Source organism: Oryctolagus cuniculus, chromosome 1, assembly GCF_964237555.1.
Source record: "Oryctolagus cuniculus chromosome 1, mOryCun1.1, whole genome shotgun sequence".
Lineage (NCBI taxonomy): Eukaryota > Metazoa > Chordata > Mammalia > Lagomorpha > Leporidae > Oryctolagus > Oryctolagus cuniculus.
In genome coordinates, this window is record NC_091432.1 from 198,391,170 (window position 1) to 198,404,672 (window position 13,503).

Here is a 13,503-nt window from a genome sequence, read left to right on the forward strand (position 1 = left end):
GAACAACAGAAAACAACAAAATGGCAATAGTTGAGTCCTTACCTTTCAGCAATTACTTTAGACTAAATTCTACAATCAAAAGACATAGAGTGGCTGAATGAATTCTTAAAAAGAACGAGAAAGATACAACAGTGTGCTACCTACAAGAGATTCACTTTAGCTTTAAGAACACATATAGGTCAGGCCGGCACTGTGGCTCACTTGGTTAATCCTCCACTTGCAGCGCCGGCATCCTATATGGGCGCTGGGCTCTAGTCCCGGTTGCTCCTCTTCCAGTCCAGCTCTCTACTGTGGCCCAGGAGGGCAGTGAAGGATGGCCCAAGTGCTCGGGCCCCTGCACCCAACCCCCATAGGAGACCAGGAGGAAGCTCCTGGCTTCAGATCGGTGCAGCGCTGGCCGTAGCGGCTATTTGGGGGGTGAAGCAACAGAAGGAAGACCTTTCTCTCTGTCTCTCTCTCACTGTCTATCTGTCAAATAAATGAGAAAAAGAAAGAACACATATAGACTGAAAAGGAAGCAATGGAGAAAGATAGTCTATGCAGATGGTAACAGAAAGTGAGGGTGGGCTATACTTATATCAGACAAAATAGATGTTGGCTAAAAATTGCCACAAGAGACAAAGAATGTCATCCTATAATGCTGAAGGACACAATTCTTCAAGAGGTCTAATAATTGAAAATATAAATGCATCAATGTGGGAGCACCTAACTATATAAAGCCAATAATAGCAGAACTAATGGTATAAATAGACAGCAATAAAATAGTAGTAGATGACTCCAATACTACACTTTGAATGATAGATAGGCTATCCAGAAAGAAGATCAATGAACAAACAGTGGAGTTCAATAGCACAATATACTGAATAGACCTAGCAGATATACGTAGAAAGTTGCAGAAGCAGAATACGCACCCTGTTTAAGTGCACTTGGATCTTTTCTACAGAATAAATCTTAAGTCAGGTAACAAAACTGGCTTTTTAATTTTTTTTGTTGTTTGTTTATTGGGACCGTTGTTGTGGCATAGAAGGTAAAGCCACCACCTGTGAGTCTGGCTTCCCATCTGTGTGCTGGTTTGTGCCCTGGCCGCTCTACTTCCAACCAGCTCCCTGATAATGGCCTGGGAAAAGCAGCAGAGGATGGTCCAAGTGCACTCACTGGGAGACCCAGAAGAAGCTCCTGGTTTCTGGCTTCTGGTTTCAGATTGGCCCAGCACAGGCCATTGTGGTCATCTGGGGAGTGACCAGCAGATGGATTCTCTCCCTCTCCCTCTGCCTCTGCCTCTCTGTGGCTCTGCCTTTCAAATAAATACATAAATCTTTTTAAGAAAAAATATGGAATGGTGACATCCCAGGTGGTGACTTAACCACTGTGCCAAATGCCTTCCATGGTAAAACAAGTCTTAATAATTTTAATAATTTTGAAATCATATCAAGTATCTTTTTTGACCACAATGGTTTGAAAATAGAAATGAATAACAGGGAATATTGGAAAATTCACAAGTATGTGGAAATTAAACAACATTCTGCAGCACTCAAGTGATCAAAATAGAATTCAAAAAAGAGTAAAAAATATCTTGATACAAATGAAAATGGAAACACAACATAACCAAAATGATGGGCTGCAACAAAAAGCAGTTCCAAGAAGGTGATTTATAGCAATAAATGCCTATATCAGGAAAAAAAGAAAAATCTCTAACAACCTAACTTTAAGCCTCAAGGAACTAGAAAAAGAACAAACTAAGCCCAAAGTTACCAAGAGAGGGGCATTAATAAAGATTAGAGCAGAAATAAATGAAATGGAGACTAAGTGAACAGTAGAAAACGAAGAATTGAAACTAAGATTTGGTTTTCTGAAAAGCTAAAGACAATTGGCAAACCTTTATATAGTCTTCAGAAAAGAGAAAAGACTCTAAATAAAATCAGAAATGAAGAGGAAACATTACAACCAATGCCACAGAAATAAAAGGATCATAGGGGTTACCATTAATAATTACATACCAAAAAATTGAATAACTGAAAGAAATGGATGAACTCTTAGAAATGTATAACCTACCAAGACTGAAGAACAAAAAATGGAAAATTTGAACAGATCAATTATGAGTAAAAAGAATTAATAATCCAAAACCTCCCAACAAAGCAAAGCCTATGACCAGATTGACCAGATGGTGTCAATGTGAAAATGTGAACTCTATCAAACATTTAAAGAATTAACATCAGGGCGGCAATGCGGTTCACTAGGCTAATCCTCTGCCTGCGGCACCAGAACACCGGGTTCTAGTCCCGTTCGGGGCGCCGGATTCTGTTCCGGTTGCCCCTCTTCCAGGCCAGCTCTCTGCTATGGCCGGGGAGTGCAGTGGAGGATGGCCCAAGTGCTTGGGCCCTGCACCCCATGGGAGACCAGGAGAAGCACCTGGCTCCTGGCTTCGGATTGGCACAGCGCGCTGGTTGTAGCGGCCATTTTGGGGGTGAACCAATGGAAGGAAGACCTTTCTCTTTGTCTATGTCTCTCACTGTCTAACTCTGCCTGTCAAAAAATAAAGAACACAGGCAATGGCAAGTGTTGGGGAGGGTGTGAAAAAATTGGGACCCTCATACATTGTGAGTGGAAATGTAAAATAGTACAGCTGCTTTGTAAAACCATTTGGGAGTTCCTCAAAAATTGTTAAATATATAGTTATAATTTTACCCATCAGTTCTACTCCTAGATTTATCCACAAGAGAAATGAATGTGGTCACAAAAACTTGAACACAAACGTCTATTTAATGTTTGTTTATTTAAGAGGCAGAGACAGACATGAAGAGAGAACTCCCACCCACTAGTTCAGTTCTCAAGTACTAGAGCCCTGTCTAAAGCCAGGAGCCAGGAATTTAATCCACTCCTCCCACACGGGCGACAGGAACCCAACTACTTGAACCATTACCTGCTGCCTCCCAGAATGCACATTAGCAGGCATCAGGAGCGGAACCAGGACTTGAACATAGGCACTCTGATACGTGATGCAAGTATCCCAACCAGCATCTTAACCTTTCGACCAATGCCTGCCCCCTAAATATTACTAATGACATACTTTACAACACCCATAACAGATGAATAGATAAATAAAATATGGTATATCCAAAAGTGGAGTATTTTTCAGCCATAAGAAGGAATGAAACACTATTACATGCTAGAACAGAAAAGAACTTTGAAAACATTATGATAAGTGAAAAAAGTCATTTGCAAAAGACTATGTTGGCCGGCACCGCGGCTCACTAGGTTAATCCTCCACCTAGCGGCACCAGCACACCGGGTTCTAGTCCCAGTCGGGGCACCGGATTCTGTCCCGGTTGCCCCTCTTCCAGGCCAGCTCTCTGCTGTGGCCAGGGAAGGCAGTGGAGGATGGCCCAAGTGCTTGGGCCCTGCACCCCATGGGAGACCAGGAGAAACACCTGGCTCCTGCCTTCGGATCAGCGCGGTGCGCCGGCCGCAGTGCGCCAGCCATGGCAGCCATTGGAGGGTGAACCAGTGGCAAAAGGAAGACCTTTCTCTCTGTCTCTCTCTCTCATTATCCACTCTGCCTGTCAAAAAAAAAAAAAAAAAAAAAAAAGACTATGTTATATGCTTCTATTTATGTGAAATATTCAGAATAAGCAAATCCGTAGAGACAGAAAGTAGATTAGTGTTTGATGGAGGCTAAGGAGAGGGCAGAGGTATAGGACGTCTTTTGGGGTTGATGAATGTGTTGTGGAATTAGTTGTGATGGTTGTAAAACCTTGTGAAAATACTAGAAATCACTCAATTGTACTCTTTCAGGAGGTAAATTTATGTTATGTGAATTATATCTTAAAGAAAAATTGAGCAATTGCAAGGTGAGATTCTAGGACCTGGAATTCTGCAGTGACTCCTGTTAGAGGAGTAAATTGAGAGAGTTCAAGGTGAGAGTAGTGACCTGTAGCCTAGGGCAGAATCGCTGAAGTTCAAAGAAGGGAGCATCTTAGGAACCATGAGCCAAGGAGGACTTCACAGGGCAAAGGAGCTTCAGAGGCAGTGTGTGCTAGAGCACGCTGAAGGGATAAATACCATGGGGACACAGCTTAGAAATTACTAGAAGCATTGAGGATAGAAGACTTAGCAGCAGTGTTTAGGCTAAATCTTTAGGATAGGGACCGGCTCTGTGGCACAGTGGGTTAAAGCCCTGGCCTGAAGCGCCAACATCCCATATGGGCGCCGGTTCTAGTGTCAGCTGCTCCTCTTCTGATCCAGCTCTCTGCTATGGCCTGGGAAGGCAATAGAAGATGGCCCAAGTCCTTGGGCCCCTGCACCCGCGTGGGAGGCCCGGAAGAAGCTCCTGGCTCCTCGTGCAGCTCCAGTCATTGCGGCCATCTGGAGAGTGAACCAGCGGATGGAGGATCTCTCTGTCTCTGTCTCTGTTTCTCTCTGTAACTCTATCTTTAAAAAAAAAGAAAAAAAAAACTAAGTCTTTAGGCTAAATTCCAGATCACCAAGTGTAATATCCCGGCTTAAGAGAATGAGAAGCACTTACTCTGTATTGTCCAATTAATCCAGGCATCTTCTCCTCCAGGAATACTTCGTGGCCTGCTTTGCCTGACTTCCATCCCCTCTCTGTACATTTCTAAAACGCTAAGCTTACCTATATCACTGCCCTTATGCTAGAATAAAAGTTGCTTTTATAGTTGTTTCCCCAACCGAGTAGGAGTCCAATGGCCAGGGATAATGTTTTCCTCATCTGGTAACCCACAGGGCCTGACCCTTGTCAAGAGCTCAGTAAACGTTTGTTGAACTAAGGAAGGAATGAAGACATTACAGGAATGTTCATTCATGACAGGAAGATGTATTTCTTTTAAATTTTTATCTATTTGAAATGCAAAGAGACAGACATTTCCTGCCTGCTGGTTCACTCTCCAACTGCCCACAAGAGCTGAGGTTGAGCCAGGCTGAAGCTAGGAGCTCAGAACTCAGTGTGGGTCTCACCCAGGGGTGACAAGAACTCAACTATTGGAGCTATCATTGGCTGCCTCATAGGATGCACATCAACAGGAAGCTGGAATAGGAAGCAAAGCCAGGATTTGAACCTAGGGACTCTGGTATGGGATGTTGGTATCCCAAGGGGCGTCTTAATTGTTGTGCCAAATGCCCACCTCAGCAAGATCTACTGATTCAATATGTGCAGTTGACCCTGCAGGTCATGGTAGATTCCATACCTGTGGAGTCAACCAACCAGGATCTGAAATATTTGAAAAAAGAAATGAATCTATACTGAACATACACAGATCTTTTTTTTTCTTGTCATTGTTCCCTAAACATTATAGTATAACAAGTATTTATATAGCATGGGAACTGTATTAGGTATTATTATAGGTAGCCTAGAGATGGTTTAAAGTATACAGAAAGATTGCAAAGGTTTTATGAAAATAAGGGACTTGAGCAATCATGGATTTTGACATCTGGTTCAAGGGATCCTAGAACCAATCCTGCGTGGATACCGGGGGAGGGATGACTGTATATGTGTTACATTTTTTCATAAAATGAAGAGACTCACTATTTTTAATCATTTGTAACACCTCTGTGTTTGATGTGATGCCTTTGTCCTGCGTGCGATGTATCCTGCATTTGTTTAATGTTATCAGGCCCACTCCTACCACACTAAAACTGCTTGAGGTCAGGGACTCCGTGCCATGGTTATTTTGTTCCTGTTTTCCCTCAGCCTCCAGCACACTGGCTTCTGTGCAGTAGATGCTCAGTCATGATTTATTCATTTAAATGTAGTTGAACAGGTTTAGGAAAAGCTGGCTTGGAAAAGAGCCTCAGCTTTCTTCAGATAAGGTGCAGGACTGGTGAGGGAAGGCTGCTGCTGTGTGTGGCAGTAAAGTTGGTACAGGCCACCCTGCCATCTGTGGAGACATCATCTGGCATGCTCTAGAAACGTTAGTGGTGGAGGACTCAGGAGTTACTGATCCTGCTGCCTCCATCAAGCTTGAACACCTGAGGACGTCCATTTTTATTAGATGTCTCGAATCTTTGACTAGAGATTAAAATTCTACTGTTTAACGATATCCTTAGCAAGAAAGCGCATATCAAGGGGAGTCTTCACTAGCAATCTGCATCCCAGGCTGATTCCAGAGGATCACCTTTCCCATCTTTTCTCTCCTTTTTTTTTTTTTTTTCCCCCAAAAGAAAAGAGATACCTGAAAGCCAACCACGAGCAAGTCAGTGTGTTTTTTGAATATCCGGTGAGTATCATGGCTGTTTCAGATGGGGCTTAGTGCTTGCTGTTAATATTCCCCTTTGTTTGAGGAGCAAGAAATTCATGATAGTGGTGGGTTTGACAGCAGAAATTCTTCTTCTTTCAAGCTCCTTATGATGAATAGTGCAGTAAGGGATCTGAAACCCAAATTAATCCAGTGACCTAAGCTCAGTGATGTGAAGTTTATATATAACTCATAGAAAAGAATTGCTGTAGCTTTTTCTAGAAAAAGCGGAAGCATAGTTCCACAATTTTCTTATTTCATTTTGGCATCTGTGACAATACATGTAGATCTATCTCATTCATTTAACAGCATCATTGTTTTCCATTATATTGATTACCCTTAATTTATTTAACCAGCTTCCTCTTGATGAATGATTAAAATCATTTCAATGTTTTGCTATGAATAAATGGCCGTGAATGAACACTATTATACTCTTACATGTAGTTTAGTCCATTTGTGTGAATTTATCTAATGAGTTTTCTAGAAGTGGGTTGGCTGAGCCAAAAGGAAAACACATTAAAAATTATGATACCTATTGCCAAATTGCTCAGTAAAAAGATGATACCCATTTATATTTCTACCCAGAGTTGAGGTTGCCCTTATCTCCACATTTCCTGCCAAGCTGGTTATTAACCTCAATCATTTTCATCCTTATCAGGCTTTTAGATGAAAATTACATTTTATTGTCTATATCTCCTTATTTTTAAATGAGATTGATAATCTTTTCATGTTGATTAACTGTTTATTTCTTTTATGGAAATTTCCTATTAATGACTTCTACTGAGTTCCTATTGGATTGTTCATTTTTACTTGTGAATAAGGAACTCATAAAAAGATATATATATATATATATATATTTAAAGATTTATTTATTTATTTATCTAAAAGGCAGAGTTACAGAGAGGCAGAGGTAGAGAGAGAGGTCTTCCATCTGCTAGTCCATTCCCCAAGTGACCGCAATGGCCGGAGCTATGGCAATCCACAGCCAGGAGCCAGGAGTTTCCTTGAGGTCTCCCATGTGGGTTCAGGGGCCCAGGGACTCAGGCCATCTTCCACTGATTTCCCAGGCCTTGGCAGAGAGCTGGATCAGAAGTGGAGCAGCTGGGACTCAAACCAGCACCCATATGGGATGCTGGCACTGTAGGTGGCAGCTTTACCCACTAAGCCACAGTGCTGGACCCAATAAATATATATTCTTATTTTCCCACTTTTTTATACCATGAGCTTACTTCAAAACATTCATGAAAAATGAGTGTTATGAAAAAACTATGCATGGACTTCAAAAATTTTTATGCCAAAATACTTATCTTTTCATTCTATTTTCTGCAAACTATTTGGAAGTACCATTGTACTCTTAGTCTTAAAAATATATCCTGGGGCCAGCGCTGTGGCTCACTAGGCTAATCCTCTGCTTTGCGGCCCTGGCACACCGGGTTCTAGTCCCGGTTGGGGCGCCGGATTCTGTCCCGGTTGCCCCTCTTCCAGGCCAGCTCTCTGCTATGGCCAGGGAGTGCAGTGGAGGATGGCCCAAGTGCTTGGGCCCTGCACCCCATGGGAGACCAGGATAAGTACCTGGCTCCTGCCATCGGATCAGCGCCGTGTGCCGACCGCGGCGGCCATTGGAGGGTGAACCAACGGCAAAAAGAAGACCTTTCTCTCTGTCTCTCTCTCTCACTGCCTAACTCTGCCTGTCAAAAAATATATATATCTTGAAGATGTTTTCATAATTATGAAATATTTTATAATCATAATTTCATAATAGCATTTCCTTTTTTCAGCTGTATAGTATTTCCTTTTTGGATTTAGCATAGTTTATTTAAGTTGCTTATAAATTTAGAGTCTTTTTCATTATTTTACCATTAAAAACCATCATTTTAACTTATCTAATCTTCAGCTCTTTTGTCTATAAAATAGACGTCATAATGTTCAGTTACATGATAACCAGGGTAGTAAGTGGTTGTGAAAACATTAGTTCTCTTTCTCCAAGAAACTGTTAATCTCTTGGGAAAAGGGCACCTTCTCATTCCTCTCTGTATTCACAGCTCCTGTCACATTGTTTGGCACATACCTGGCATTCAGTAAACATATGCTGAGTATTGAAGATTAAGCAGACTTGACTGATTCTTATGTATTTAACAGTCACTTTATTTCCCTCTCCCTGCTCGTTGCTCATTTTCCTGTTTTTCTGATTTCTTCTACTGTGGCTCCCATTCCTCTTCCCAAACCCTAGTTATTGGTTACTCCTCTGCATATCCTTGGTCTTCTGTTCTGTTCCCTTGTTTAGCCTCTGTCAGGTATCACTGCCCAGTATCACTGCCCAAAGAAATACATAAATACCCAAATCAAAATCTACCACCTCTATCATGTTTAAATGTCAGTGTCCTTGCCAAAAGAATTAACACTAAGGAATCAAAATCAAGGAGATGTTCTACATTCTTGACATACTGCTTTTAGCTTGACATTTAAGAGTAGAACACTCTAGTTGCCAAGTTAATAAAGAAATACTGGTACTTCTAGCCGGCGCCGCGGCTTACTAGGGTAATCCTCCGCCTTGCGGCGCCGGCACACCGGGTTCTAGTCCTGGTCGGGGCGCCGGATTCTGTCCCGGTTGCTTCTCTTCCAGGCCAGCTCTCTGCTGTGGCCAGGGAGTGCAGTGGAGGATGGCCTGCTTTAGTAAGGCCACTTCTCAAAAGGTCATTGGGTCCAAGTATCCGAGCCATCGGAACATGTAAATCAAGAAATTTGGAGTATGAGGATTGGCATTATGGTGCAAAGAGTTAATCCACTGCGTGGGACACTGGCATCCCATGTGAGAAAGCTGGTTCAATCCCAGCTGCTCCACTTCTGATCCAGCTCCATGCTAATGTGCCTGGGAAAGCAGCAGAGGATGACCCAAGTGCTTGGGCCCCTGCCAGCTATGCGGGAGACCAGGATGGAGCTCCTGGCTCCTAGCTTCAGCCTGGGCCAGCCCTGACTGTTGTGGCCATTTGGGGAGTGAACCAGCAGATGGAAGATTCTCTCTATCTCTATCACTCCTCTCTCTGTTGCTCTGCCTTTCAAATAAATAAATAATTTTTTAAAAAAAAAGAAAGAAATTCAGAGTATCTTATGATCAGGAAAACTGTTTCTACAGTAGAATAATATACCTTCAAAAGGGCCCTTAGAAATCATTTCATTCCAGCTCCATTCAAGACAGACTTATGGACTTCCCCAGTATACATTCTAATTCTTTTTCTAACTCCACTAGCTCAATATAGGGCTCTGAATAGAGCAAGGCTTGAGAAATACTATAAGGCTTGATTGATTATTAATTGGAAAATTGTTGAGAAACAACAAGGAAATATTAATTTTAGATTGGGTCTCTCTAAGCTATTTGACCAGATTCTCTTCCCTAGGGAAATAGTCCTTGGGCAGGGCTTCACTGGTTAGTTTATCTGACTTCCTGAGCCAAGATTCATGTTTAACCCGAGACAAATGGCTTTAATTCTCCAAGAGAAGAACTTTGATGCCCTTGCAAGGCAAGGCCAAGCAAGATTCTTCATGCTTGAGCAATAATTCTACTCCAGACCTGCAGGTGGCTTTATTTTCTTTCGGTCTTATAGATGAAGGAGGTGGGGAAAAAAAAAAACCCTGTCCTCAGGGAGTTATTGGTCTTATTCTCCTGCTTTTCATGAGCTCTTGTATTCCAACTTTGACATTTTAGGAAAAACAGTTAACTCGAAGGTAGACATATGATCCTGTCAACATCTGGAGGTCAGGAATGAAGAAGTAGACAAGTTTCCATCTTCACTCATAAAATAATAATTTAGATATTGGCTGCAATTATTCAGACCCTCTTAGGGCAGTTAGAGGCCAAGTGATCCTCCACTGCTGACTAACCAGAGCAGGAACGTTTGAAAGAAAATGCTGCACTTTTGGCATCTGACTGCTTCAGCATTGAAAGCAGCACATAAAGGCACAAGAAATTGAATCTTCCAGGCTAAGAAAACTTTCATTAGAGAGTTCTGGAGTCGAGCTAATACAAATGACAGCCTTGCCTACTCTTTAGGTTTGAGGAGGACCTTAGGGGCCAGAGACTAAGATGAAACTGAAGGATTTCTAATATATAAGAATTGAAAGCATTTGGAAGGATGCACAGGCAGAATAAGGCTCAAAGGATATAGTACAATCCTAACTCTGCCAGCAACTGTGAGGGCTTAGACAGATAACCTCAATACCTCGATCTCTTCATCCTCAAAAATGATCACCTAGTACGTACTTCATTGGTTATTTTGAGGATTAAATGAGTTGCTATATGCAAAATTCTTCTTAGAACAGTGCCACACACATGGTCAGCACTCAATAGGTGTAAACTTTTGTTGTTGATTTGATTATCATCATTGTCATCAGTCACATCCATGAACAAAAAACTCTAATGGGGCAGAGATCTGAGGGCACCTCAAAATATTTGTTTAAAAAAAATGCAATTAACTATAAATTTTTTTGGTACAAAAAATTTTGAAATACATGCCTATAAGGAGTTTACAAAAAGTTCATGGAAAATGTATACAATAAAAAAGCATGGATTTCAGAATTCTTTTGTACCAGAATAAACTTATCTTTTCATTCCATTTTTCCACAAACGTTTCTAAGTCCCTTCATAGATTCTGCCCCCAAAGAAGTCCCATGGAGAGCAACCTTGCCATTTTTGAATTCTCTAGGCCTCACTGGGCCTCAAGGAAAAGTAGGAACTTGGACACTTCTTTCCTCCCTCCCTCTGATGGGGACCCTTTTTTCCCATTCATGGAGGGGTCTAGGTCTTTTTTGTTAACCCTGGGAAGTGAGGGGCAGCTATCTATCAACCCAATTTTGAGTTGTCTTTTATTCCTCTAATTGTACTTGTTTTTTTGTTTTGTTTTGTTTTGTTTTTGCTCACAGAATAATACCATCAAGACCTCAAAATATAATGCTTTTAACTTCCTGCCCCTGAACCTATTTGAACAGTTCCAGAGACTTGCAAATGCTTACTTCCTCATTTTGCTATTCCTACAGGTATTGCATTAGGGGGCCTTATCCATAGAGTGTTTTATCAGCCTCTCTGGGGTCAAGTAGTATTCTCAGCCCTTCTCCTCCCTGAACTGCCTTCTGTCTTAAGACAACAGGCAGATGGGTGGCTGGAGTCCCAGGCCAGTCCCCTAGAGCATTGTGAGCAGGATTAACCAGTGTGAACCCAGCCTCTACAATAGGAAAGAGACAGGGACGCCACTCCCAAGGAATGGGAGCTCCTTATCATGGCTCAGCTTGACCCCAGGAGGCCACAGTCTCTTCATCCCAACCCCAGCTGCCATCTTGCTCCTCCTCCTTGTCCCAGCCTCCTTTACAGGAAGTTGACGTGCAGGAGTGCTGAGGAAGGGGAGTGTTTTAGAGTATAAGTGTGCCAGCACAAGGAGAGGAAGCAGGGCAGGGCAGGTCCCCAAACAGAGCCACAGGTCATCTCCCCAGGAGCTGCAGGGGTGTGGGAGAGGATGTAGTTTTCCCACATCCACTCTTACCGCCCTAAAATCATCATCATGGGAGAAATGACTGTTTACAGAGATGGTGGAGTTCAGGACAGACAGCCTTTTCTTCTTTTATCTTCCCCTGGGAAATGCTTACTTGTATTTTGGGAATTATCTAAAGGCTACGGCAGTGGAAAGCAACTGGGATAGTTGGATTTCTTATGAACCCATGGAGGTGAAGATGGTGGCAGGACTGGAGATTTGGGGGAAATATACTATCCTTCAAACTTTCTAACCCAAGATTCTCTCCCTTCTCTCACAGCTGATTCCCCAGATCTCTTCCTTGCCATGGTACACAACTGTGATACCACTCGTGGTGGTGCTGTCCATAACAGGCGTGAAAGACGCCATCGACGACATGGTGAAGTGGCTTCCTGGGCTTTCCTCCCTGTACTGAGTCAGGCTGTGGGGCCTGGAGGACTTCCCAGAACTATGTAGTGCTAAGAAGAAGCACTGAATGGAAAGAGATTTCTCTTCTTAGTTTTCTTGTCTACCCTAGGGGAAAGTGTATTTCCCTTGGGCCTAACCTTGGTGCTCTGTGCATGACCAGAAAGGGAGGGTGTGAGGCCTTCCTCTGCCCACAGCCACCACTTTTTGCCTCTCTTCCAGGCCTCCTCCCCTCTCTCCTACCATAACCCCCTTTTCCTCCACTGTCCTCTTAGCTTTCTCTTCCTTCTTCCTCTGTTCCACTCTCTCCCATTTGTGTTTCTTTTCCCTTCATTCCTTTGTCCCCTGCTCCCTCTTTCTCCTGTTCTTCCTCTTCTCTTCTCCTCTCTCTACATATCCTTTCTTCTCTCTGCATTTCCCAATTTCTCTTTCCAACTTTCAGTTCTATGAGGTATGCATGCACAGCTAGGAACCCTCTGATTTTAGAAACACAAGCAGAGGCCAATACCTTTCCTGGCCTTGGAAAAAGAAAGTGGCTCATGGTGAGTGTTGTGTGGCTTCCCCTCTGCTTCTTCCAACAGGCCAGCATAGACGTTGAAGGTGCAGACCCAGTACTATGCATAGGATTATACCTGAATAACACACCTGATTATAGCTGAACTTATCATCCTGAATACTAGTGGGACTCAGGAAGCCAATCCTGTGACCTTTGCATTTTCCCTAAGAGAGTCCTACTGATGTTGCCAGGAGAGATTTGTAGACCAAAATACCAAAGCATGTGCTCCTCTAAATCCTTAACTCTAACGCTTTATACCCAGGCCTAGCACCTGTGATGCACAACTTAGATGTGCAAAAATGGAACTTTATCATTCTGTATCTGAATTCACTCCAGTTTGTAGCCACACACATATGTCTCCCCCTGCCCTCCTCCAACCCTTTCAGTGAGAACAGAACTGGTTGAGAACTCATCACTTTAGGGTAAATATTCAGAAGATTTTAAAGAGGAACAAATCAGAGTTCTCTCTGCCTCCTTCCCAGATCTGCCCTTTTCCCAGGGAGAAAAATCTCTCACCGAAACGCATGTGAATCCTGACCTCGGGACATACATACTCTGTATTTGTTCCCTTTCAGTTCGGTCTTTGAATACTGGCCTCTTTCCTCCCTGCAAGTTGCCCAGCGACCAGCGGTAGGGGTGAGAGTACTTAGCGTTGTTGGCACCTGCCGACGTAGGAACTGTCTGCCGCCCTTCACTCTGTGTTCTGTCCTCTGCAGGTCTTGACTTGGTTGCTCTCATTCTACTGCGCTTCAGCTTTTGATAGTTGAGAACCAAG

The 13,503-nt window shown here is 42.8% G+C and overlaps 1 protein-coding gene across 11 annotated transcripts in view; it reads left to right on the forward strand.

Moving 5' to 3' along the window:
* The window catches only part of LOC100345551 (phospholipid-transporting ATPase FetA), a 111,554-nt gene that overhangs the window by 46,099 nt on the left and 51,952 nt on the right, over window positions 1-13,503 (forward strand). For 5 of the 11 annotated variants that reach the window (XM_070053967.1, XM_008270096.4, XM_070053970.1 and 2 more), the window contains 3 exons: window positions 6,175-6,230; window positions 11,166-11,279; window positions 12,048-12,146. The exons of 2 other annotated variants lie outside the window; for them this stretch is intronic. In XM_070053967.1, the coding sequence (XP_069910068.1) occupies window positions 6,175-6,230; window positions 11,166-11,279; window positions 12,048-12,146 (269 nt within the window). The remainder of the gene's footprint in view (window positions 1-6,174; window positions 6,231-11,165; window positions 11,280-12,047; window positions 12,147-13,503) is intronic. 4 more of the 11 variants (XM_070053971.1, XM_070053972.1, XM_070053978.1 and 1 more) reach the window with 3 other exon arrangements.